This window comes from Puntigrus tetrazona, chromosome 10 (assembly GCF_018831695.1).
Source record: "Puntigrus tetrazona isolate hp1 chromosome 10, ASM1883169v1, whole genome shotgun sequence".
In the NCBI taxonomy this organism is placed as follows: Eukaryota; Metazoa; Chordata; class Actinopteri; order Cypriniformes; family Cyprinidae; genus Puntigrus; species Puntigrus tetrazona.
The window spans coordinates 7360635-7387251 of NC_056708.1; the positions used below are offsets into that span (position 1 = coordinate 7360635).

At 37.2% G+C, this 26617-nt stretch overlaps 3 protein-coding genes across 5 annotated transcripts; all 3 read left to right on the top strand.

Annotated features, from left to right (window-relative positions):
- The first annotated feature begins 443 nt into the window (after positions 1-443).
- cbln17 (cerebellin 17) lies at positions 444-1904 on the top strand. The gene is made up of 5 exons (XM_043250850.1): positions 444-667; positions 771-812; positions 1016-1078; positions 1219-1347; positions 1425-1904. The coding sequence occupies exons 1-5, from the start codon at positions 478-480 to the stop codon at positions 1709-1711; spliced, it is 711 nt and encodes a 236-aa protein (XP_043106785.1). The 5' UTR covers positions 444-477; the 3' UTR covers positions 1712-1904.
- A 141-nt stretch (positions 1905-2045) lies between these two features.
- Positions 2046-11299, top strand: LOC122353014. Of its 3 annotated transcripts, XM_043250848.1 has the most exons (5): positions 2046-3824; positions 4131-4328; positions 6405-9214; positions 9478-9552; positions 10295-11299. In XM_043250848.1, the coding sequence occupies exons 3-5, from the start codon at positions 7821-7823 to the stop codon at positions 10827-10829; spliced, it is 2004 nt and encodes a 667-aa protein (XP_043106783.1). In that variant the 5' UTR covers positions 2046-3824; positions 4131-4328; positions 6405-7820; the 3' UTR covers positions 10830-11299. The 3 variants fall into 3 exon arrangements, with proteins under 3 accessions (XP_043106783.1, XP_043106782.1, XP_043106784.1); XM_043250847.1 differs by having other exon boundaries at positions 2046-4328; XM_043250849.1 differs by lacking the exon at positions 4131-4328.
- A 9142-nt stretch (positions 11300-20441) lies between these two features.
- hrh2b (histamine receptor H2b) lies at positions 20442-26360 on the top strand. The gene is made up of 3 exons (XM_043250087.1): positions 20442-20534; positions 24731-25515; positions 25667-26360. The coding sequence occupies exons 2-3, from the start codon at positions 24895-24897 to the stop codon at positions 26006-26008; spliced, it is 963 nt and encodes a 320-aa protein (XP_043106022.1). The 5' UTR covers positions 20442-20534; positions 24731-24894; the 3' UTR covers positions 26009-26360.
- Positions 26361-26617: the final 257 nt, after the last annotated feature.

The following is a 26617-nucleotide window of genomic DNA, read 5'->3' on the forward strand; positions in this document are numbered from 1 at the left end:
TTTTGTTTTCTGAGGATCGGGATGCGTTTTGCCTCTGCTGATACTCTCGCTAAGCAAGGGACAACCCGAGGGGCCAAAATGACTGAAAAGTATCAAGAATGACAATTTGGTTGTGAAAAATATTAAGACACAGTTAAGATGGATATGCTATCAGCTTGAGCAAAAATCATGACTGATGACGACTATGCAATTTATTAAATTGATGTACATTTTGATACAGCCTTTTTACAATTCACACCGCTGTTCCTAGCCTTGCAGATGGTATATAAAAATTAAGAGAAAATGATACAAGGAAAATTAAAAGTTACGCTACCCATTTCAACATTTTTGTTTTTGTTGATATAGAGAACAGAACTTTGCTCTTGAGCTTGTCATTGGATGAATTATATCTGAGTCAATAAAGGCTAGTAATGATTAACCTCGTCAAATCCAGTTATTTTTTTTTTCCTCAAACCCAAGTGTTTTGCCTGCATCAAGATGAAGGTGAGTGCTGCTCTCCTGCAGCTGCTGTGCTGTCTTCTGCTCACTGAAGGACAAACGGAGGTGCCGGATTTTGAGTCCAATGGAAAAAGCATCCAGCCCAACATCTGGACCGAGGTGAGAGATATAAGAGACATGGTGATTGAGCTCAAAGTCAAGTTGGACATGGCGATGAAAGAGAACGCAAGTTAGTACTAGAGGTTGCTTCTTTCATCACCCTTTAAATAGTTAAACAATAAATCTTTCAGATCATTTAAAGAAACGCTCATTAGATCATTGTGGCTTTGTAGAAATGGCAGAACAAGTGCAGGAGCTGAAGAAAGAGAATTCAGGTATTTAAAAGTGTATGAGAGCGTTCTTTTTACATTGAAATGTAACAAAAGATTAAAGCACATATGAATCATAATACAATAAAAAAAATAAGTTAAATACTAAAAAAAATGATACACTGTTAAGAAGCATTATTTGCTGAAATAAATCTTATGAAAGGCATCTTACGCGCATCAGTTACAATTAATAATTTTGCTAATTTTAGGAATTACTGATCAAATGAAAATAATCGAAAACCAGCTGAAAGGAATTAAGAAAGAAAATGAAGGTAAATTCTTCTTCTTTTTTTTCTTCTTCTTCTTTAATAGAAATATTTTACGGACTATACACAGGCAGCCTTTACTGCAAAAATAAATATTACTGCACTGCTCTAAAAAAACTTCTGCTTAAAAATCTTTCCTTCCACAGAACAACCAAAAGTGGCGTTTTCAGCCGACCTAGGCATTCGAGGGGATTTAGGTCCTCAGAGTACTGAGATCACGCTGACGTTCAACAACATCTTCACGAACACTGGGAACAGCTACAATCCAGCAACAGGTACAGCACTTTGAGCCAATGATAACGTCCAGCTGTGGCTGGTTCTACAGCTGATCTGAGCGTGTTGTCAACGGCAGGTCTCTTCACTGCACCGGTTAAAGGAGTCTACTACTTCAGATTCACCGCGTGCGGTACTCAAAGCGCACAGTCGCTGGGGGCCAGTTTGCATAAAAACGGGCAGAAGATCGTGTCAGTGGGCCAGTGGCGTAATCACAATCTGCACAGATACGCATCAAATGGAGCTGTCCTGCAGCTGGAAGTGGGTGATGTAGTTTGCGTGAAGCTCCTCCCACATTACACCATCTATGACAGTCCAGATAACCTCAGCACTTTCAGTGGATTCCTCATTCACCCGTTAAAGTGATCAACCATCAAGCACGTTGTTCTCATGAAAACTGCACAAATCACACTTATGCTTTATTAATCATATATTCACCGTGAAAAAATCCAACTGCAATAATGATTTCATATGCTATTGTTTGTATTAACTACTTTTGTATTTATGTAATAGCATATTAAACATACCAATTTAAGAGGAGACACTACAGGCAAAAACATTTTTTATGCACCTGTCAATTCTGAGATTTTTTTTTTTTTTTCAGACTAGTGGACATCCAAAAGACACTGTTAAGTATTTCCTTTAGAGCACTTTATCTATTTGTATAAATAGATTTTCAATTACAATACGTATTTTTTAAAGGCCGTTTTCTCAAAATTATAATTTTTTCTTCTACACTGAGCCATACATTTCCACTTCAGCAGCACTTACACACACCAGTTTTATTAACGGTCACACCCTGAAGTTTTTTTTACAGAGGAAGTCGTTCATAAATCATTTTCTTGATTATACGCAACATTTATGTACACACAATCACACAAAAATTGTTTTAGTTCTAAGCATATTCAAAATTGTGGAGTATATACAAAAAATAGATGTTTAAAATATCTTCTGTAAAAAGGTTTAACTCTAATATGTCAAAAAAAAATCATCCAGTGGATATATTGTTGTACTAGAAATCATTGCAAATTAGCGCCATCAGCTGGGGCTGAGGCATTAACTATTTATTATATATATATATATATATATATATATATATATATATATATATATATATATATATATATATATATATATATATATATATATATATATAGGCGAGAGGTATGCTCCTGGGATTGTAGAATCTCTGATCACATTGTTGTTAAAGGCTGACATCTAGTGTTAAACTTTGGACATCTGCACATGTAGAAAAACAGACACAGATCATTTACAAAAAAACTCTACATTACAACACACACACATACACACACACACATATACATATATCCGTGGGGATGGTTTGTGGAATATTTCTTTTAACTTTCTGAAAAGGAAAGGAAAAGAAAACTGATTGATGTTGTGACTTTTTAAAATTTAGAACTGGTCTAAACTAACTTTTCTATGTATATAAGATACATATAACACATATACGTAAGATGTGTGCATATTATATCTGTAGAAATCTGATTATTCCAATAAAATAAAATTGCAATAAAATAACTTTTAGATGTTATTTATCATTTTCCCCCATTTTCTTTCCCAAAGCAATTATATAGAAAATAATACACAGTAAACCACATGTTATTACACATTGGACAGGCTTTAAATCAATAAAATCTCATTTTAAAATCTAATAAAACCAATTTAATTGACCATCTAATAAAATAAAATTATTTTTTATTTAATGTTTGATTTTAAATCATTTATTTTTGTTATTTTCTTTGAATTTCCCTACTTTCAACAGTTTTAAGAGAATCAAAATCACAAATAACAAATAACATTTCATTTCATTTTCAGCTTCATGCAAAAATCCAAACATTCCTTTACCTCATCCATCAACCTGTTTTTCTATAATGTTGGTAATTTTCACACAACCCCTTGGCACGCACACAACCTCTCTCTCTCTCTATCTCTCCCTTTCTATCTCTCTTTCTCTCCCCACCCTGCCTAATTTCAGCTGAATTTAGGATGCCTTTGACCCAGCACTGGATATGCATATGTGAAGCAGGGTGAGACAGAGAGATAGGGTGAGGGACAGACAGGAAGAGTGACTCAGAGAGAGAGAGAGAAAGCGAGAAAGAGAGAGTGCGCAAGGCTGAGGACACTGATCAATGCATCTTTGTGCTTGCTGCCTCAGCAAGTGAAGGTGAGAGCAAATCAAAACAAATGAAAAGCAGACGCCTCTGGAGAGAAGCAAACAGCCTCCAATCAGCCTCTGAGGGAGGATGATTACTGTCTGCGGAGAGCTAGAGGAGTGACTGTCAAGGCAGGTGCTGTTTAAACACAAGCTCATGTGCGGATTTGAGTCATCTTAGAGTCTCCTCACTGCACCCACTTACTGGACAGCGAGACCTTTTGTGGATACTGAAAGCTTTAGAAAAATACCTGCACCATGGCAGGAAGCTTTGGGGGTTCGAGTCTCAGGATGTAACTGAAGGTAGGTGCTTGTTTACGTACAAAATAAAAGTCCAGCGTTTCGTGTTGTGGTCCGTATCGGGTTTCTGCGAGGTGTAACTGATTCCAAGCGGTCCAATGCCGTGCCAGAGCCGTGGCCTAGCGGTTAGCGCCGTGAGCTGTGGCGCTCATGTAAGTTTGAATGCAGCTCGCAACATTTCTTGATCCCATTCCTCTGCTTTTCTTGCCGTCTTTTTGTGTTTATCTGCAATAAAAGGCAGCATGATTGTTGTGATATCTGAAGGAAAGGCTGTGAGTCTTGTGCTTCATAGACTACAATCTTTCCTAGACTGACTTCAGGCTGTTGTCATGTGTGGTGCCACAGCCTGGTGCCACCCAGAGGGGTCAGCTTGACATCCACAACAGAACATCAAGAAAGAGAGATGCTAGGGGGAATGAACAACAGGATGATCTGAAATGTTTGCACATTCAAGGCTGGGGGCTGAGGGAATGTGTGTGTGTTCACTGGAAATGTGATGGCGAAACAGTAAGTGCTGATTGGAAAGTGATTCACATGCACGGCATAATCTCAAAGTACCATGAGTCTTTATAGTTTTTTTCCATACCATGATTATATTTTTCGAAACACACATGAATGATTGTTTTTCTGTCATGGAATGGGACTTCACCCCCTTTCATCTCACAAACCGTTCTGATTTTCATTCGTGTTTAAACTGAATCAAAGAGTCATTTAAAATGACAAACAAAACAACAGCATTTTATTTGGATTAATAAATGCAATTAACAAAGTAACAAACGAATTAACAAAGTAAATATAATTAACAAAGTAATATCTAACAGTTCTCCAATCAATTGAGTACAGTTACAGTAACTGAGTTTTATAGAAAGCTTGGAGTGTATATATATATATATATATATATATATATATATATATATATATATATATATATATATATATATATATATTGGTCTATATATAGTGTACAGACAGTTTTTTTTTTTTCACACACACATGAAGCAATACTTATGCAACTGGGTGCAATATCTTTTTCTCAGTTTTTCTTTACCTTTCCATGAATACATTATTTGATATGATATTTAGCATAGTTATGCACGAACAGGTTCCCACAAAATACATAATATTAGTTTGCACTATCCTTTTGAGGAAATCTTTCCTTAAATAGTAGGCAAAATGTTACGCACGCACACATTTTAGAGTGGATCGTTAAAAAATTTACTGTCAGTCGCTGATTAACACCCTCTTTGTCAGGCAAATTATCAAGGTGCTCAAGGTGGGTTGAATGAGAGAGAGAGGGCAGCCGAGCCTGGCTGGCGGGGGGCCAGGTGTAGCAGCAGAAAGGAGAGAAAGTCAGGTCAGAGCAGAACAAAACGTTTGTCAGTGTGTGAAATATTTAATTAGTCACACGTACACACACACACACACACTTCTGTTGACACAGTTTAACTCTGAGCAAACAGACCACAGTTTCTCTACATTCCTGGAAACTGTACATATTCATTTTTTGCATAGATAGATCAGAGGTAATGCAATCTGAATATGTTACAGCACACTTACCCTCTCTCTCTCTCTTTCTGTTTGATATCACTCTGTTCTTTTGATTTCACTTTGTTCGCTCTCATCTTTTTGCTTACTCTATCCAAATTGGATTCATCTACTTTAGGCAGGAAGGTCTTTTGTACATTCTATTATCAAGTCTTGTGCTCTGGAAGAGAAATGTCATTTCTGAAGCATTGCATTTTTCTTCACGTCTCATAATAGATTGCACCCCCAAATTTTGCATTTTCATCCAATGCCTTGATATAATGTATTCATTTCAAAAGTAACTGCAGGCGGTAGCAGATGGTTGATGCTTTGCAGTTTTTATTATGTGGGTCATTGTCAGAAAACAGTGCCATTTGTGCTACATGATTGTGTGATCCCCATGACTGACTAATGATATCATTTACAGAATACTGAACTTAATCGCATTACATGATGGATTTGACTCTAATTATGTAAACTCTAAGTGTGCAAAGCAAATTGTTAAAAAAAATAAACTTATAAATTGAATATAAATAAAAATGTTTCTGACTAAGTTTATTAAAATTAAAATATCTCACTTGTACTATATATAATAATATATAATAATTATATATAGTACTATATAAATATATATTGTGCTTTGTGATGAGAACAACACATTTCATTAATATTACTGTGCTTAATATATATATATATATATATATATATATATATATATATATATATATATATATATATATATATATATATATATATATATATATTTATATTATATATATATAAATTAGAAAGCAAAGTAATATTTGAACTTTGCTAGTTAAGGCCATTACTTGCTATTTTTGCACTAATATTCAATCCTGTGACATAAAATCCCAAAGCATTTTTCATGAAACAGTGCTAACAAAAAAAAGTTTTTAGACATGCAAGAAATGCAGCGTTTTCTGAACATGACTCGTATCATGGTATTTGTAGCCGAGGCAACATTCATTACTATTCACCTTTTGCCTGCCTTTTTCAGTCTATTTACTTCCAAAAGTTCTCCTTCTCTTTCCACCTCAGGTGCTCCATAGTGGTCAAATGCATTGATTTCCACTCAAGTCTGCCTGGACCAGTTATACTTGAGATGGGTAGACGGGCAGCTGATCACACCACTACAGTGCCAGTTCTCGGAGAGCCTGCGCTTGTCGGGACACGCGTCTGGAGGGCCGTTGCAAATGGGACCAGTAGTATGGCGACCCTCACGCTGTCTCATCACTGCAACGTCGGTGTGCAGACGTCACCAGCGATGAGAAACAACCAACTACAGCTAAACGGCAAACATGTGGACGCTTGTAGCGGTCAATCAGAAAACAAAGTGATCATGCCACCTAATGGCCACATCCCAAACGAGGCTGGTAAAAAGGATGACAACGGGAAAGAAAAAACAAAAAGTATAATTTATAAACGAAAAAGTCTAGAGACTAAAATGAAAAAGGGTGTGACATTTGAGGGACTGGAAAGGGATATTTGTAAAAACATCAGGGAAGAAGTGCAGTGCCATAATCGTCCGATGAGAACCAGTCCTCCGTTGAGAGGTGTGGCTAACAGCAGGTTCAAACTTAGAAGAAACTGTCACTTTACTAATGGAAGTGTGGTGGACTCTGAGGTGATGGGTGGGATCAGCAGCGACGTCAGTGAAGGGGAGGAGTCTACCACGGGAAAGAAAAAATCGTTACCTCCTCGCTCACCTCCTCACAGACCTCCCGTGACCATCTGCAGCACTTGTGGAGGAAGGCAGAATGCAGCACCTCCTGGACTCTACAGCAAAATAAGGATGATTACACCGCCAACTTCGGCAGGTTCCCTGGGACTCCAGTCGAGACATTCATCCCCTCTTTACCCTGGGAAGGACGTGCAGGAGTACACGCAGATAGAAAGGCACACCGACCGCAGTGCTACACAGTCAGACCAGCACCTCATGAGCCCTAACCTTCGTTCTTATCTCAACATGAATATAAACAAGGAATGGCCATTATCTCTGCTGCCTGCTCAGCAGAGTGAGGCATCAAACCTCACTAATCATCACGCAGTCAAGAGGGAATCTAGTGCTGACACACACATTAATCATACCAGTCGCTCATCGGCTCTAAATACACACACGCTCACTGTTACCGTGAAAGAGGATAGAGCCTCAACAAAGGTCGTAAACACACACTTGAATGCTTACAAACCTCACAACTCTTGTCCCCGCAGACCTCCTGTTACTGTCAACCCTCCCCAAACACAAAAAAACAGCCTGACAGAGAAGCCAGAAGCCACACAGGTGACAAATACCAGAATGCCACACACAAACGTTCACTTTAGATCATCCTGCCAGCCAAACCCTGATGAGAAACGACCAACTCAAGGAAACCAAGTTGCACCTATACACTCAGAGTCCCCGAGCCGCAAAATAAAATTCACATCAGACCTTTGCAAACTGCTTTGAAAACCCAAATGTTCCCCCAAACTAGCACACCTCAGAACTCCAATGCACTTTCGAAATGCTCACGGCTAAATCAGACAAGCACACTTTCGAAATCCCCTGACTGTTTTCATTTACATTCCAACGCTAAACGCCAAACTATAGTGCAGAGTTGTGTGAATGAAGGTGTCATTTCCTCCGCCGCTTCAAACATTCACAGACAGGTTCAGTTCCCTAATGGATTAGAGTCCAAGTTTGACACGCACACTAAACCGTCAATGTGCTCACACACAAATTTCGGCATTAAACCTCAAAGCGGGACGCAAATCTGTGCTGACACAGAGTCAGAATCCTCACCCTGTGATTCACGTTCGCATTCTGTGCTGGCGACACACACACATAAACTCTCAGGGCCTCACAGTGAACCGCGTCACGCATCGATACACACAGGCGTTCCTTTGCCCACCGACACGCACAAGGAAGCTTCCCACACATCCACCCAGCGAACAAACACCAGTGGAACATCACTGCAGGGTATATCTGTGCGTAAAGACGCACTGTCACATCCTTATCGCGAGTCAAAAAGCCAAAATGACACGCGTTTGTTTTCACATGCCCCAAATATGTCAACCCATCACAAAGCAACACTTACGACGCAAACAATCAACCATCAGAACCTCTCAAATGCATTTACCGCCACTCAGACGGAGGTGGAGGTGCATTCGTACACCAAAGAACGTTCTCAAACAAGCCCCGAGGTCAAAGCAGCCTCGCGCGCTTTGTGTGTTCATTCGAAAATGCCACGTAGACAGACAGAGCCTACGGTTTTCAGATGCTCTGTCCTGAATCAGCTTAATAATGACACTCTTGAGTCCTCATTACTAGCCATCGCTTCCGCTAAGGCTTTTCCTCAAGCTACAACACACACTGAATTTAAATCTTGGAGTGACATAGAGTCTAAGAAACAAACAGATATTAAGACAGCGGAACCAGAAGGTCAAATGACCAATTTGCTTCAACCTCCAAATAAACCACCTCCTTCTTATAGACCTCCTAAACCTTCATCGGCACCTCCACAAGCACCAGCTTTTAAATTCGTAAATGGGGACCTGAATGTGGCCTCCGATCAAAACCCACATCTGGAAGCATCAGGCAAGAAAGACAGGAGTCTCCAGAACTCAAAGACACACATGGAATCTCGTTCTGAAGAGCTTGGTTCCATCCCAAGTGAGCGCTGTTCCATAACACACGACCATCCGGATTCTGCGGCCCGGTTGCTGCCAGTATCACCTCAGTGTGGTAGTCCACGGGACCCAAAGTGTAAACTAAAGATGGTTGAGGCGAGTCTTCAGTCAAACAAGGAGAGAGTCACAACTCTGCTCAACGTCATCCAGGACCTGGAGATGAGCCATGCAATCAGCAAAGGGTGAGAGACGGAGTTATTCCAAGATTAGCAGATAATAGACAAGTGTGACTGGCAAGCTGGATGTGTTAAAGGTAATTGGGAGAAATTTTTAGAGCCGAGGTGCAGGGAAAAAAAGAGTAGTTGCAGTTTAATTTGATGTACATTTGGTTTTATCTCTGAGCGTAGGTCACTGCGAGCTATAAATGAGCTCTAACTGCATTTATGGATGTGAATGTGAGGCATACTAAAACAATGGCTTTTTTCCTTGCCTGCTATTTATGTAGTCGGCGATGTTTTCGGACTGGCCAAGACCTCAGTGACTGTTCCACCTGTCAGAAGACTGCATGTGCTGTCTACAGGTGAGAGCACCCAGCGAGACTGCTAACTATTTTAAAGGGGTAGTTCTCTAAAAATGGACAATTCTGTCATCATTTACTCACCCTCATGCTGTTCCCAGCTGGCAAGGCTTCTTCTTGAGAGCAAAAGAAGATATTTTAAAAATGCCAGTGTTTCAGAAAGACGTTTCAGTGCCTCAAATGATTTTCTTTTGTCTGGTAACAGGTTTAGAACAAAATGAGGGTGATTACAAAAAAAAGATCACATTTTTTGTTCACATTTCCATAGACATGTTTTATTATTTATTCACACTGCCTATAGCTAATAATAATAATAATAATAATAAATTTAGCATTTTTAGAAAAATATTTGTCATTATATTAATGAATCATATAATTATTACTGTATTGTGATACTGTAAGCACAGATTTAAATTGACTGAAAAGTGACAGTAACTTTTTAACCAGAGTCTCAGTTTCCATAAAAATATACATGGCTGTTTTCAAAAATAATAATGATGATAGTAATAATAGCAATAATGATAATTATAATCGTAATAGGAAATGTTACTTGAGCACCAAATCAGCATATTAAAATGATTTCTGAAGGTGACACTGAAGAATGGAGTAATGAATGGTAGTGCAAGTACATGCAATCCTAAGAGGAAAAGAGGATGAATAATCATAAATAGAATGCTCTCTTTCATGTTTCCTCCATCTTTACTCTTATCTCTTTCCCACTTTTCTTATTTACTCTTTGGACTAGTGTGGAGTATGACTTCCGTCAACAGGAGAGAAGATTCAAGGAGCTCCTCCAGAGTCTGTGCCCATCATCCCCAGAGAGAAGAGAAGGATATGAAGAATCTCTTGCTTTACTCACCTCACTCATTCAGAATCACAAATTACACCAGCTAAACGCAAACATTATGACCCAAAGCCAATCTGAGAGTCAAAGCCACAGTCAGCCTCAGATTATTTCTCAGATTCAGTGCAAGATTCGGGCTCAGTCTCAGCCTCAGCCTCAGATTCAGTCTCGGTCTCAGGCTCAGCCACAGATTGTGTCTCGGGTTCAGCCCCAGAATCAGTCTCAGCCCCAGATTCAATCTCAAAATCAGATTATATCTCAGATTCAATCCCAGAATGAGATTATGTCTCCGATTCTGCCTCCGATTCAGATTATGTCTCAGATTCAGTCTCAGGCTCTCCCCCAGAATCAATGTCTTTTCAAGGCTAAAATCAAAAGGAAGAAATTATGCAGGAAGCTGTTTAGCTGGCTGCCACACAAAGTCCAAAGGAAATGACTACATAATGCCAAGTATCTGATTTTCATGCATGACTCTCAACCCTCTGGTATGTGGAGTCACAACTCCTTTTTCTCCTAATGCAGTCGGAAGACTGACATATTTTGTGGAATGGAGCAATATTACATGGCATTCTTTGACTGAACTACACAGGAGGATTTAAATTATGAAACTAGTTTTCCTTGGAAAATGAAATGGTACAACATTTACTTTAAAAATTAATTATACTATTTCTCTACAGTTACAATGGACATGATGCTTGCCTCAACTACTTATGGAGGGTTTTGCACTTAAGATGCTTTTTTAGGACATGATGTTATGAGTATATAGTTCATCACATCCTTTTTGATCTTCCAAATGGACAGCTATCATCTGTTAAAGCCAGAGGACTGTGATGGGACTGACATATGGAGCTTCAGTGGCTGAATTTTAGCTAAATAAACCACAGGTTCGAGGTTATGCAACAAAAATGGGTGTTTTGCCTCTTTTCTTTCAAATCCAGAAAAATATATTTATATATAAAAATATATTTCTCTACACACATGCCCAAACGTAAATAGGCAACTTTATATGAAATAACACAGCAGCTACCAAAAAGTTTACTGTTTTTGATTTAACAATAGTGTTAGGTAGCAATGCATGTAATTTGTCATATTCAAACCTATGCGATACAAACTTCAATTTCAAGTTCCAATTATTTTATATTACATTTTATTACACTTAATTCATTTGTTTAACTTTTGACAGATATCCTAGTTAGTTTTAAGCTCTGTCATGTCAAATATCAAACATTATATATATATATATATATATATATATATATATATATATATATATATATATATATATATATATATATATACTGAACAAACTTATAAATGCAACACTTTTGTTTTTCCCTCTATCAGAGACTATTTATATGTGCACAAAAGGCCTATTTCTCTCAAATATTGTTCATAAATCTGTCTAATCCATCCACCTCACATGTGTGGCATATCTAAGATCTAAGCTGATTAGACACATCTATGATTATTGCACAGGTGTCCACAATAAAAGGCCACTCTGCACACTGGTGCAGTTTTACTGTGTTGGGGGTGTCAGGGCGGGTCCGTAAAGCAGTCAGTATCGCTTACGTACTGCAACACATCTCCTTTGCATAGAGTTGATCAGGTTGTTGATTGTGGCCTGTGGAATGTTGGTACACTCCTCTTCTGTTTTTTTGGATATTGGCAGGAACTGAAATATGGTGTCATATACACCGATCCAGAGCATTCATTTCAGCTCATGAAAAGTGGGGCCAAAAACAAAAGTGTTTAAGTGTATAATTTTGTTTCGTGTATATGTACATATGTACATATATACGCGTGTGTGTGTGTGTGTGTGCGTGCGTGTGTGTGTGTGTGTGTGTGCGTTTGTGTGTTTGACCTTAGGCCACAAAAGGTAGCCAAAAATACATTAATGGGTCACCTTAAACTTAACCTTAAACTTGACCTCCTGAAATGATAATGAGTATATTATTATTATTAGTAGTATTGTGTTTGTTGCAGTTATTCTTATTTAGTGTTAATATCTATTATTTACACATATTTTAACTGTGATTTTTGTTTTCTTTTTTTAATTGTCACCACAGCAAATAGTATCACAATATACCAAATATACAGTATATTATACAATCGTCTGTCTTGGTACACAATAAGGACAGACAGTCTGAAAGCCATGAGCTAAACTCTTGGCATTCCCAAAGGAAAGCAAAGCGTGCTTCAGGTCTCCAAAGCCCTAAACAATCTATGGCCTAACAGGCTTTCTTAAAAGGCTTTGAGAGTCAAACAATGACATGTTGCAAGAGCGTGACGAAGCATGAAGAACCTATGATGAATTAAAAGTTTGGCTGCCCGACACACTCGCAGCTTTATACTGTATGTAGAAGCACCCTCTTAAACACAAATCCACTCCAGAGCTATTCATGCCCTGGTAGCTTCCTTTGATTAATAAGCTGTTGCCATGGGCAATGCACTATTTTGGACTAGATTCTGCTTCAACTTGGTATCCCCCCCAAAAAAAATGAATCTCTGCAGTGCGTGTAATATGACAGGAGCCCAAAATGTCAGAATCTCTCCACAGTTGCACTCGAGGGGTTGGGTTCTCTCTCCATGCCAAAGAGCAAGTGGACCTCACAGCCAGCCCTCATCCGAGAGAGCAGACGAGTTCAGTACCTTTAGCTGTTGTAATACACTCCTACAGGCCAGTGGCTCTGAAACAAAACAAACCAGAAAGGGCAGCATTACTAAGCAAGTCTGCGTGCGTTTGTCAGCAAGATGAGGTCACTTTTATAATGTTGCTTGGTGGCTTAATCTTCGGCTTGCATGTATAATGTATGGTTTAGATTCCAAAATGAATAATTTATTGTTTACAGTCTACTTTCAGGCTGTGTTGTGTTTAAAGGCCATGTACCTGGGCGTTAATGTTTGCCGATGTTCATTATACAAACCCTGACATATTTGAGACTAATAACAGTGATCAGCATCGGAAACGGTACAAATGCGATTTCCAGATTGCAAAGAATTTTAAAGAAGAATACTACAGAGTTCTGGGCTCTTTATCACCATCTGTGGTTGAAGCATAAAATTGCTAAATTGCTAAAATTTACTAGTGGAGAAGCAAACCTTGTTCTTGCAGCATACATGTGATGATAGCAAAACGGATCCGACAGGCATCACCAAGGTCACTGAAGAGAGAGGAATTAAGAAGAAGGCTCTACAAGACATAATATCCAAAGTAAGTAGTACATCTGCTGTTATAATAATCTTTTCTTAGCGAACTAGAAGCTATATATAATATATATATATATTATAATTTTTCTGTTTGATGTCTAATAAGGAAGATTTATCTTACATCGTAAACCCAGTTTGTCACTGGTCCAGTATACCCTCAACCCTCAAACAGACATCTTTGCCCCTTTTTCACCCATAAAAGGTTCATAATGGTACCATAAAAGTACATATCACTACTTTCCTATATTACTATGCAGCATTTAGGGGTAAAAGAGTGTGGGTTTGCTGACAGTTCATGCATTTTTTTGTTCTTCTTTTAAAGAAAACATCTAAAATTATTAAAAATCCTACTACAAAAATTCTAACTGGATCATGCACACATTTTTTTTTTTGGAATTGCTTTGGAAATGTGGGTCAAAATTACCCAAGGCTATAATAGTGGGCTGAACTCTCCATCTCCACACTTTTCAAATGGGTCAGATGATGTGTTCCTGTTTGTTGGTCTGTTAGTAGATGCGCAGTGAAGTGCAGACACACAGGTAAACACGAATCCTTTCTCTCTCTTTCACTCACTCACTCCCTTTACTGTATCTCACAAGTCAGCAAAGCATTATTATTGACATGTCTGTCAGCATGTATACTGTACAAAAGTTTGGGTTTGCTTTTGAATGAAGCCTTTTATTCTCAAATTGGCTGCATTTGCTTTTTTAGTTTCTTCTATTCTAATATATTTTGGAATGCATTAACGTAATTTTAAATTACTTCAGTCTTCGATGCCACATAAACGTTCAGAGGTCATTCTAATATGCATATTTGCTTATTAAAAATATCTGCGTGTTTTATTTTTTTGTAGAAAGTATTTTCCATATTTTTTAACCCGAAGGCATATATTGACATCATGCCTGGTGAGTAATTATAGAATTATGTAACATGTGGAGGGTGAATATGAAGTCTCCCCTCCACTCTGTTCAGTTCTATTGTCATTTCCTATTCTTTCTCTTTCACTCTTCTTTGCTTTTATCTCTTTCTCTCTCTCCGCTAATCTGAAAAGTAGAACAGCCCCTTCCTATCACTTCTCCTAAAAAAGGAAGCAGACATGCTTCTGTAACTCAGATGGAGGAGGCTTGGAGACAATGTATGATGGGCCACGTTCTCTCTGACCCCTCCCAGGGGAGCTTGGGTTTTAGTGGGGGTGGGACGCAAGGGTGCACTAACTCTCTGCATTCTTCTCCCGGTGGGGTTCTCCAGAGGGGGGTGGAGATCAGAGCAGCTCGTGTCTCTGGAGATATAAAGTCGGTGTTCTGCAGGATGAGAATACGATATGACAGACTGCAGCGAAGGGCCACAGCTTACACGCTTACATCTACACACACAGATACTGACACGTTAAAAAGATGGACAGAGCATAACACGCGTCTAAAAATGGATAAACACAATCAAAGAAACGAATAGCCATGAAAGGGCTGATCTAAAATCAGTCAGCTCAGTAATTTCGCTGCTCTAAATATCTTGAAATATTCAAGGAAAGGTCCTGACAGGCAGAGGGCATGATGATAGCTTTGTGCTCACGGCTCCAAGCTGTTTCCGGAGAGGCTGTACTTTTGGTGTCAGTGTGGCTAAGATGTAAGGATGAACCAACCATTTAAGAGCCAATGAAATCGCAGGCCTGCTGTATCACCGTTCTGCCCCTGGACCAGACATTTAACCTCACGTTGCCTCAGGGGAACGTGTCAGACCGGCATAGGTCGCCTTGGATAAAACCATCTGTTTGGATTTTTAAGCGATTTATAGTTACAAGGTACGGTTACAAAACCAATTCCTATGTTTATATTCTTAGTCTGAGCTTGAGTTTAATTTGGAGAGAACAAAATCTGCGATTTTCCATGATGCTATAGTTATAAGGCATGTTGAAATGTCTGTTGCAAAATATTTCAAAAGCTGTTCTTTTGAACTTCGTAACCATCAAATAATTCTGAATAAAAGTGATTCTACAAAACATACCAGTCTGCAGCTGTTTTCAAAATTGATAATAATAACAATAAAAGAAGTTTTGTTACTTTATTGTCATGGTCCCTTTAACACATTTTGTTGACTGTAAGTAACATTGCACTTAAATATCTACTAACTCTTATTTGAGATTGTTAATAAAGTATTACTAATACTCTATTAACAATCTCAAATAATAAGTCTGGAATAAGTTGACATGTACTTGCAAAGTTACTTATAGTGAGTAGAATATCTTTTGGGAGACCATCATAATAAACAGTTAGCAGATATTAATCAGTGCATGATTATTTTAATGAGAAAATGCTGAAAATGTAGTTTTGCCACCACAGAAATACATTACATTTTAAAAGATATAATATATATATATTAGTAATTAATAATTTTTTTATCAGCAAATCAGAATATTATAATGATTTAAACATAATTAAAGCATTTTTACATATATGTTTAACAAATTTAACAAAGTATTACAAGATGATTTTATTTAATATTACAATTTCATTCTGCTTTCTAAAGGCTGGAGATGAATTCCTTTGGAAGCTCTAGTTTCTTTAAAAAAACAATACAAAAAACATACCCTTTATCCAAGGTGCCTTACAAAACAGCAGTTTTCTGTTTGTCTTTGTAGGACTGGTTTACTCAAAAGATAAAAGATGCATTATCTTATTTTTTTTGCCACATTAGTGGCACCAAACTGAATTGAAAAATGAGCTTTCGCACACACTTTCCCTGTCTTTCAGACATCATTTGGATGGCATTGGTTGAGCAATGTTGCTGTGTCGGCCTGCGCAAACAAATGAGCAATGCAGAAACAGCCACAGAACCGCACTGTTTACACTTTTGGGGGGAAATCAACTTACAAACGGCTTACGTAAATTTGTCTCTGCACATTAAGCCAGAATGGCAGAATGTATTTTAACTTCAAAAAAATTACACACATCACATCCGAGGAAGAATTTCTTTGACAGAAGCTTTGCTTTCACAGAGAAACTTTAGTTCGCTATAACAAGGCGTCGGATACAAAAGAATGGGACTGAATAACAGCTTTAATCGTGTTAAACAAGCGCAAAAAGGGTCTCCAGACACATTAGTCAGGAGGAACGTCTCCTCTCTCACCTTTGTTAAAAGCTTTTAATTTATTTACTCAGGATATTCCATCATGGCGGAACAACAAACAGCTATAGTCTTGCTATCGAGTCGACAGCCTCATTTCGCTGTTTGTTCTCCGTCTTAATATCATCTCGATTCAGCTGTTCATCTTTGCAGTCCACTCTTTGAGCAGTACAAGAGGTCGTGGAGGTCTGGAGTTGCTAGGTGACTCTGGACAGGAAGATCAGAGAACAGACGTGACTGGAGACCCTTGACATGGGAGCTTAGTGCAGAGACGTCACTGCTCGTGTTTGGGCTGGTTAATGACAAGCAAAGAGTAGAGGCTCCTTCTGGCCTGTTCGCGCACACACACATGCTCAGATGAGAATGATATACATAGACAGGATCTAAGCACCAGAAGATATTTTGAATCCCTGTTAATTGGCCCAGAAGAGGCACGGAGCGAAAATAATCCCGCTGACAGGAAACGTCCTTCAAACAAACACAAACCCCTGCAACGTAGATGCCGAAATGCGAATCATTAGATGCAAACACAAGCGATTTGTAGAGTGCCATGTGTTCAGATGCTGCACGGAGCTGCTTTTCGCTCTCTCAAAGTATTTTCAGGTATTTCTTTGCAAACTGATTGAAGCTCTTCTGCAACTTGATGAAGTGTTCTGTACAAGCCTGAATGACACAAGTAACAAAAAGACAATTAAAATGTCTTGCACTATGTAATTAATCTAAATGAAAAATTAAGATATGTAGATTTGTAAATATTATAATAAACCTAATATACTGTATTATATATTTTGATTTAATCGTAATTGCTGGTAATTATATGGTATTATAATAACAAATTTTTATAATAACTAATAATAATGATTTTTTCTAATACTATTTCAAGCCGCATAAATGAATATTAGTATTATTAATATATTATGAACAAAAATCTAATAAAAAATAACATTTAATCTTGATTTTTCAAGTTTATTTAAAGTCTATCAGTGGCACTTTAAAACAAGGTGAACCAAGGTTAAAATGAACCGAACAGTGGAGATCTATTCATCTTTTGTAAACATTTTTTTAGTAAAAGATAAAAATCTTCTTTCAAATCTATTACATAATTAACATTTAATGCTTGATTTTATGATGTAGTAAATACTACAATCAACATCAAAAGACAATATTTTTACAATATGTAATATAAGTCTCTGGCGTCCCCAGAATGTGTATGTGAGGTTTCAGCTCAAACTGCCCCACACATCATTTATTTTAGAATTTTGAAAATTAATATTTTGAGTGAAAGAAAAAGCAGGCCGCTTTTCGTGCTTGTCTTTTTAAATGCAAATGAACTGCTAGTCTCCGCCCCCTTTTTCCAGAAAAGATTCGGCTAATAGCCATTACAGCTTGTACCTGTTTGGATTCTGATTCTCATTGTTATTGCGATGAAATCTTTTTAAAATCATATTAATTTCGACTTCTGACATGTAAAGTGCGTAATAATAAATAATGACACGCACATGCTCTGCTCACTCAAGTTCCCACTAACAAGTGGATAAGGATGATCACTTTGATTTGGAAAATGCCCGTAAACCGTTCAATACAAATTGAATTATTACGATAAAATATAATATTACTAAAAAATAATATCCTTTATACTAATTTTATTCAAATTCTTCAAGACCATTAGTCCTTCCCATTCTTCTAAATCATTTGAACCGACTGAATAAAGTGGCAATCTCTTACTGTCGAGTGTCATTAACACCTGCTGCAGCTTTTCTTTACACGTACAGTCATTTAAGGCTGGAACATTATCTATTGTGTTCATGTCTTTAATAAAGGACCACATATCGTACGTTCTTATCAGTCCACTGCATGCTATTTAATTACACAGATAAATCTAAAGTACAGGGCAACTAATAACCATGAGCCTGTCAATCATTAAGGGTCATGTCAAAGACCTTATCACCAAATAATTAAAAAAAAATTGAAGAATCTTTCTCAGAATCCTTATCACTTTGATTAAAAACACACAATGTGCGTAATCAGTGCGTAAGTGTAAACAGAGTAAATGCAACAGCAGGCCTGAATTGGACTTTCACACTGCCTGTGTTTCTGCTGCATGAGGCCTGTGGCTCTGCGCAGAATTTCAGCGTTTTCTTCATAAACAGACACACGTAATAAAATAATTACGGAAAGCAGCCACTGATAATTAGCACGAACGTGATCATCGGAAGTATATAAGCAATGTTTAAACATTTAGAGTCAAAAGGACTTTAGCTGTAAAGCTTAAATCATCTTGATTCAGTCAGACACACTGAATGGAAAGTGTTTATGTACCTGTCAAATGTAGAGCTAGCTCCAATCTTGATGGGGGACTTTTGCCATTCAGTGGTTGAGTAGCAGTTCTCTTATGACCCTGTTATTTAGATGCAGACATTAGAGAAGCATTTTTACTTTCCCCAACTAAATTTAAAAAGCATATGTATAGTTTATCAGAGTGTTTTTCACTGTAAAACTTTACTGAACTACACGCCAAAGCATAGCGTCATACCTTTTACTGCACTGCATTTTATAAATAGAAGTTGTTGTCTGTTTTACATTTAGTACTTAAAACTTTTTTTTATTTATTTATATTAATCGAGTGAATCTTAGTTTTACTTAAAATATGAAAGTGAGAATAATTAATGATATTTAATATGAAACATAATTTAGTACAACGCACAGTATTATTTGTTTTAATGTTTTCTAAAGAAAAACACTGATCATGTACTTGAAAAGTGCTTTAGAGCAGAATAAAAAAATTTCATTACGGTCCCCCTCTGCTATCGTTTCATAAAATTTTATTGTAATAGACAATGCAATGAAAATCTTGTATACATATTCATTTATTTTACTTTTTTTTTATTTATGTTATTTTTATATTTTTTTTGCTGCAAAAATAGGTTCTATTGTACATGCACTTAAATACAGAACACGATTCCCACCATGGGATAAATGTAAGGAAGTAAGTAAATAAGGTAGTTGATACTTTTTTCTCACAGTTCTTTTTTCTGTCTGTTCTATATCTGATAAATTCAGAATCGCAAGAATCTGTATCTCACAAAAGTGTGCTTCTATCTTAAAATTTTGTCTCTTTTTTTCCTTCTGAATTCTGAGTTTATGTCCATGGCATACATTTAACCCCCTTGTAATCTTTTCTTTTCGGAAAATTAGACTTGTGAGATGTACTTGCAAACGTATAAATGTAAAACATTTGCTGAAACATTTCAGTATGAATGCTGAAACCTGTTAACATACCGCCATTTCATGGTGTTCTGGAGTAACAAACATCAAAAATCTATATTAAGTTATTTTCGTGTCTTTTGTTTCTGGATTGGCTAAAACATGTTTCCATGAGAAGGTCAAATATTATTTACTGTTTCACAGCTTCTCTGTCGCATCAGCCAATGCAATGATCACTCCAGTTCAGCAGATCAATGATAGCAGGATCAAGAAAAGGAAATTATGTATTTCTTCATGTTTACCTCAGTTGCGTATCTGTCTAAAATGGTAGCATGGTGCCCCGTGAGAAAAAGAGAAGTACTGTAAGCGAGTGTGTATAGTGATAAGATAATGTTAATTTCATGACGGATTGTAAATACTAAGAATGACAGAGGGAGTGAGAGACACTGGGAGGGAAAGTAGATGTGTTAAACGAAAAAAAGGGTGGCAAAAGTAAACAGAAGGCAGAAGCACTGAAAGACACACAAACTCAAACAGACAAGCATTATCTGGCTGTTACAGCGCTGTGAACGCCAGCTCATGCAGGAATCAGGAGTTTCACCTGCAGAATGTGAGTTACATATTTTCACTTTTTGTAAAAATGTTAACTTTTGAGTAATGATGCATATATAAATTATATATTTATATATATAATTATATATATATATATATATATATATATATATATATATATATATATATATATATATATATATATATATAGTGGCTTTACAAATAGCTTTTTCCATCAGCAGTTCAGTTAATATAAGCAAGTGATAAAATATTGATGTTAGTGTTATTATTACATTTTGGATTTTAATTTGGAATTTCAAGAAAAGCAGCCAAACACGGAGAGACAGATGTTTTTTTTTTTAGTTAACCTAGTTAAAATAACCCAAATGCAGTTTAATTGCAATTAATTTCTGAAAATTGTTAACAACTGATCTGTTTTTGCAAATAAACTCTTCTACAAATTGAATAATGCACTTTTTAACAATTTAATTAATCCTGGCTGCCTATAATGCCTAATGTCTTTTAAAAATAATCGTAGTCAACTTTTATAAAGTCTTGAGCGGTACTGTACATTATGTGAATTACGCAGCATGACCTGATTAGGCTCAAATATTTGTCATTGCGAAAAAGCACTGTGAATCACGTTAAGCAAGCTTATAAGCGGTTCTGTTTAATATAAACAAGTGATAAAATATAGATGTTAGTGTTTGTCCTACATTTTGGAAAATCTGCAGACTGCCACCTGGGATTCCAAACAAAGAAGCTAAACACAGAGAAGGGTCGCCAGGCCGTTACAGCGCACATAAAGAATTATTAGTTCTCATCGTTGTTTAAAAGATAGATGAGTTATCATTATATTCTGCTCAGGCTTCACGTCAGCAAACAGAGACCGCACACCTAGACAAACGTCCAGCGGTATCATGGCTGTAATTCTTGATCACGCTTCAGGCGATGAATATCCTGTATGTTTATATTTTTAGTCAAGCTTTTTGTTCAATAGACGGTTTGTTAGTTATTTTGGTGGCTGAAAAGATTGACAGCCCTGGGAGTGCAGACTCTCTGCTGCTAATTGCAGCTCCAAGTGTTTGATTCACCGTTAATTGAGGGGAGAATATTGTCATCAACCTCATACTCGCACCTTTAGACTATTCATTTAATACACGATCACGCGATCCTCTCTCGGCAGAGGTCGAAAGCAGGATTCATGCGATGTAACAGATCCAGCTGACCAGTTGATGTTCGTGAGGCTTAAAAAAATAATAGGACGACAGGCAAACGTATAACTTGCTTGGAATTTTGTCATGGAAACATATTTCAGCTGCAGAGAATGCTGAATCAAAGTGCCTTAATTGTGCCGTTGCTATCAGCCGTCTCTCGCCTGCATTTATGTTTATGAGCATTCCTCGCAATCTGCCGGTTTTCAGACCTCTGGCGTAAAGGTGTGAAATGAAAATGCTTGTTCTCGCGTAAATACGTTCCTGTGGTAACAATCGAGCGGGAGAGAGATCACGGTCTTAACTACAGGGAGATGCCAAATCAAATATACACGGAAGAAATTACGCAGTGCAAATTGATATTGCCTTATCTTTAGGCACACTTTTATTCAATTTGTCTACCTTCGGCTAAAAGACGTCCTTCCATTACAAACTGCTCTTTCAACTACAACCGTATTTTGCTTTTGCGTGATCGTGCATGCATTTTCGATACATGTCTCACAACCCGCATTGTGCCGTTAACTTCCCGTTTAATAACTATCCTAAATATACCAGGTTGACAAAAACCTGGAGAAAGTCAGCCTGCGAATGGCTTATTTTTAGACATATTTGCACATATTTGGATAAAAACAAAATGTTTTCAATGTTTTCATTCCCTATGTCAGGCAGGCCATCATATACAGCGGTGGCATACAATTGAATTTATTCTACTGGTATGTAGAATATGACCTGAATGGATAAAAGCTTTGGTGCACTCATCCCAGGAAACTAAACATCAGCATTCAGAACAAATATAAAAAATTTTCTAATCACACAATTACTTACGGAGATGTAAATTCGGTTTGATGGTAGTGCTAAGGCACAAAACATCCCGGAGTTTTTAGATGAATATTAAAGTAATATAAAATTGTATGGTATGTTTAGTGTTTATTTCTCTCTTCTGCAAACAAGTCAGTCGCTGTAAAATCTGCATGAACACCAATGACACAGTGATAATGTGCTTTTCTCTCTTCGTAAGTATCTGTGCAACCCACTGTCATCTCTTACTGGGATTTTATCTCAACAGTGTTCATCAGTGGATACTAATGCAGCTTTGAATGCGAAATAAAATAAAAATTAATCAACATCCGAGCACCGCTGTGACTTAAATTCGGAATTAATATTAAAAACAAACAAGAGAGAAAAGAAAAAAGGAAGTTACAAATGAACGAGATGGCTCATTCTCTGAGATCTTGTATAACTCAGGCCTTTTTGTCCTTGCAGTAAACAGGGGCCGAAGTTATGCATTAAATTTGCATTCAATTTAGATTCAGATTTGCATTAAATTTTTTTGGTGACCTTCCAGAAGACATAATACCACAGAATATCAGACAAGCGCATTCATTAACATTTCTTTGTGCTAACACGTACGTTTCAAAATATGAATGGCAAAGAATAACTCAACCCGACTCATTGAAAACATGTGCCTTTGGCGACATTTCTTCAAAATGATAATACATTGCTTCTCGCAAAACTTTCATAGTAAAATGTCTAGTGAGTGGATAAAACATATGGTAAACATCTGGTAAACATACGAATCAGCCAATGTTTTATTGAATTTTATTGTACTTTTTATGTGATGTGGCGGTTCAAAATGACATTGGCGTTTGGCACTAAATGCTATTGCTCTATTATGATAAAAAATAATGTAACAGTTACACTAAACGCTATCCTGAAATAACCAATAGCGAAGAGTAAACAATAAATAAAATATACAAGTTTTATTGTGACTTGTATCCAAGCACACCACAAGTGCAATGCTTTACCAGGTGAGCTACTAAGCAAGTTTACTACACCAGAAAAAAAATGAGGTGGGTTTGCAATGCAAATGTCAAAACGTATTACCTTTTAAATCATGCTCTATGCTAAAAGTGTTCTGAGCTCAGTTTGTACAGAAACTGCAATGAAAATAAAAAAACTCTTTATTAATTGATGATTTGCCCACCATCATTTTTGTGAAGGGGAATAAAAGTTGTTGGTATTTTATTGTTTCTAGTGCCTATTTCTGCATTTCTTTTCAATCAGACTAAGTTGCTATAACATATACATTTTATCTTACCATTAAGAGTTCTCCTAAACAGCAGTAAAAGTCTCTGGGGTCTCTTTCAGAGATTTAGTCATAGAAATATTGTAGAGTGCAATGTTATGTGGCCATATTCAAGTTTTAAACAAAAGAGTAAATAAAGAGTATTTGCCACATTCAAATAAAGATTTTAAAATACTATTTTAAAAAGTGTCACTAATCAAACAATGTAATATGTATACGTTCAGTTAAATGTCAGCCTGTATGCTTCAAGTAAAAGAAAATTATAATAAATAAAAGTTAATAAGGATTTAAGCAGCCTTTTAATTAATAGAGTGGAATAATCATAACTGATAGTAAGACATGCAAACAAAAAACAAAACTGTAACGGCTGTTACTTTTTGACCAAATGGTTAATGAAAAAAAATATATTATCAAATGAAAATATGGAACTGGGATAACCTCCAAAGGCGATACCTTTTTAAAAGCACATTGTCTTCAAATGTTTCTAAAATGTTTAGATTTCAAGGCAGATTGCGAGCAAGGCCATTTTAGAGTAGTTTGTGGTTTGGTCATCCTAAGACACTAGTGCGAAAATGCTTTGTGAAATACTCTTAGAGCAAAAATTTAGGAGTCTTAAATTCAGGACTAACACACACATTTTCTCCTAAATTGGCAAGTTATGAGCTACCTTTAGCCTTAAGATGTTTTGTGAATAGGGGCCCTGATTAATATGTCTTCCATCTATTTAATCAAAACAGAATGATTGTTTTTAAAAATGGTTTCCAAAACAAGGCTGCCATGTACTATTGGACCACCACAAACTTGTGCCATCGGTTAAGTGAATGTTGCTATGCAGGAAGAATAAGGAATCTGAAGGAAATTTCAATGAGTCAATGAGTGACACTTGAGCAAATGAGTGACTGTTATACGCTTCATATTTATTAAAGTTTTAAAACCATGTTCTTTTTCTTGTAGGAACGAACCTGAGCTGATGGCCACACATGTTAATATCATGGCAGTTTTATAGCACTCCTGAAACGCAATGCTTGAGGAAAGAGATGACACACGGTGTCCTGACTGAACTTCTGAATTACTGACTACAAAACAAAAATCTCCAAACTTTCCTTCAGAAGCTAACGATGTTGTTCACTGCCCTGCGCTGGGTGGTACTGGTGGCCTTCATCGCACTGACCGTTTGTGGAAATGTTCTCGTTTGTCTAGCAGTGGCCACCAGTCGGCGTCTGCGTCATATTAGTAGCTGTTTTATACTCTCACTGGCTGTGACAGACTTGCTGCTGGGTTTGCTGGTGCTTCCGCTCTCTGCCATGCTGGAGTTACGCAATGGGAGATGGCCCCTCGGGGGTGTTTTTTGCAACATCTACATTTCTCTGGATGTGATGCTCTGCAGTGCTTCAATCCTCACCCTACTGGCCATTAGTGTCGATCGTTACCTTGCCATTTCCAACCCTCTCTGCTATCCCAGGAGGGTCACACCTCGTCGGGTTGGGATCACTCTGACTGCGATCTGGACGTGCTCTCTGGCTGTGTCCTTTGTGTCTATTAACCTAGGCTGGAACACACTTGACTATAGAGTACAGAACCTGGACTGGGCCATGTGGGATGAAGGAGAGGAAGGCAGGACCTGCCGATATGAATGGAAAAATAATTACGTCTTGCTGAAAGCCTTTTTAATCTTCTACCTCCCTCTGCTGGTCATGTGTGGAATGTACCATCGTATATTCTGTGTTGCACGTGAACAGGTATGTTTCTTCAAATGCTCAATAACATGACAGGGATTGCAAGGTAGGTAAATGAATTAATTGATTTATAAGGTTTATTATTATCTCATCTGTACACCCAATACATCTTGTTTCTTTGCAATAAAACTCTCACTTGTTGTCTCACTTTTAGGTTCGGCGTATACGTGCAACCATTCCTTCATTTGCGCAGGCTGCAAAAGCAGTTGCCATTGCACAGGAACACAAAGCCACGGTGACCCTGGCTGCAGTGCTTGGTGCCTTTGTCGTTTGCTGGTTCCCCTATTTCACCTACTTTGCATGCATGGGTATGTGGGCAGACACCCACCCGGACAAAATGACCCACTCTGTTGTTCTTTGGCTGGGATACCTCAACTCTGCTCTGAATCCTATTCTTTACCCAGCCTTGAACCGGGATTTCCGTCGGGCATGCGGACAGCTGCTCTGCTGCAGACGTAGCCATCAGGGGGAATTGCCGTTTGTTCACCCCTTTTAAATGAACAGGATCAAATATTTTTCTGTAATGAAAACTCACCTCAACTCATTTCACACTGCGGTGAATACATCAAGTGTAAGAATGGACACTGATCAATGACAATCAATACCAATATAAGACTCAACAATATACGAATGTAACTTAAAATTCCAAAATGTACCATGGGTCAAAAATACATAATACCTTTTATTACATGACTTTTCATTAACCTATTGAATCTGTGGTTATGCGGATCTATGTGATGTTTGTAAGTAAAAATCTCTGGATTCCTGGTTATGTATATTTTTCATATAACAAGAGTAAGAATTTGTAAATCACATTACATTACATATAAAATTTCCTAAAAAAAGGTGATGTGGAGAATTCTTTAAATCAGATGAAAAATGTTTCATTTGGTACAAAATTCAACTGTATTAAATAATTAACTGACAAAGATTCTGGTTGCTGAAGAGATAAATGAACAAATTCACAATACATCATTACCTACCGTGAAAGCAAAACACCTTTAACACAAATGTGTGTGTTTTTTTCATTAATTTAATAACAAAACTAGGAGCAACACACACACACACACCCATATACATACATACAGCTATATATGTTTTGAAA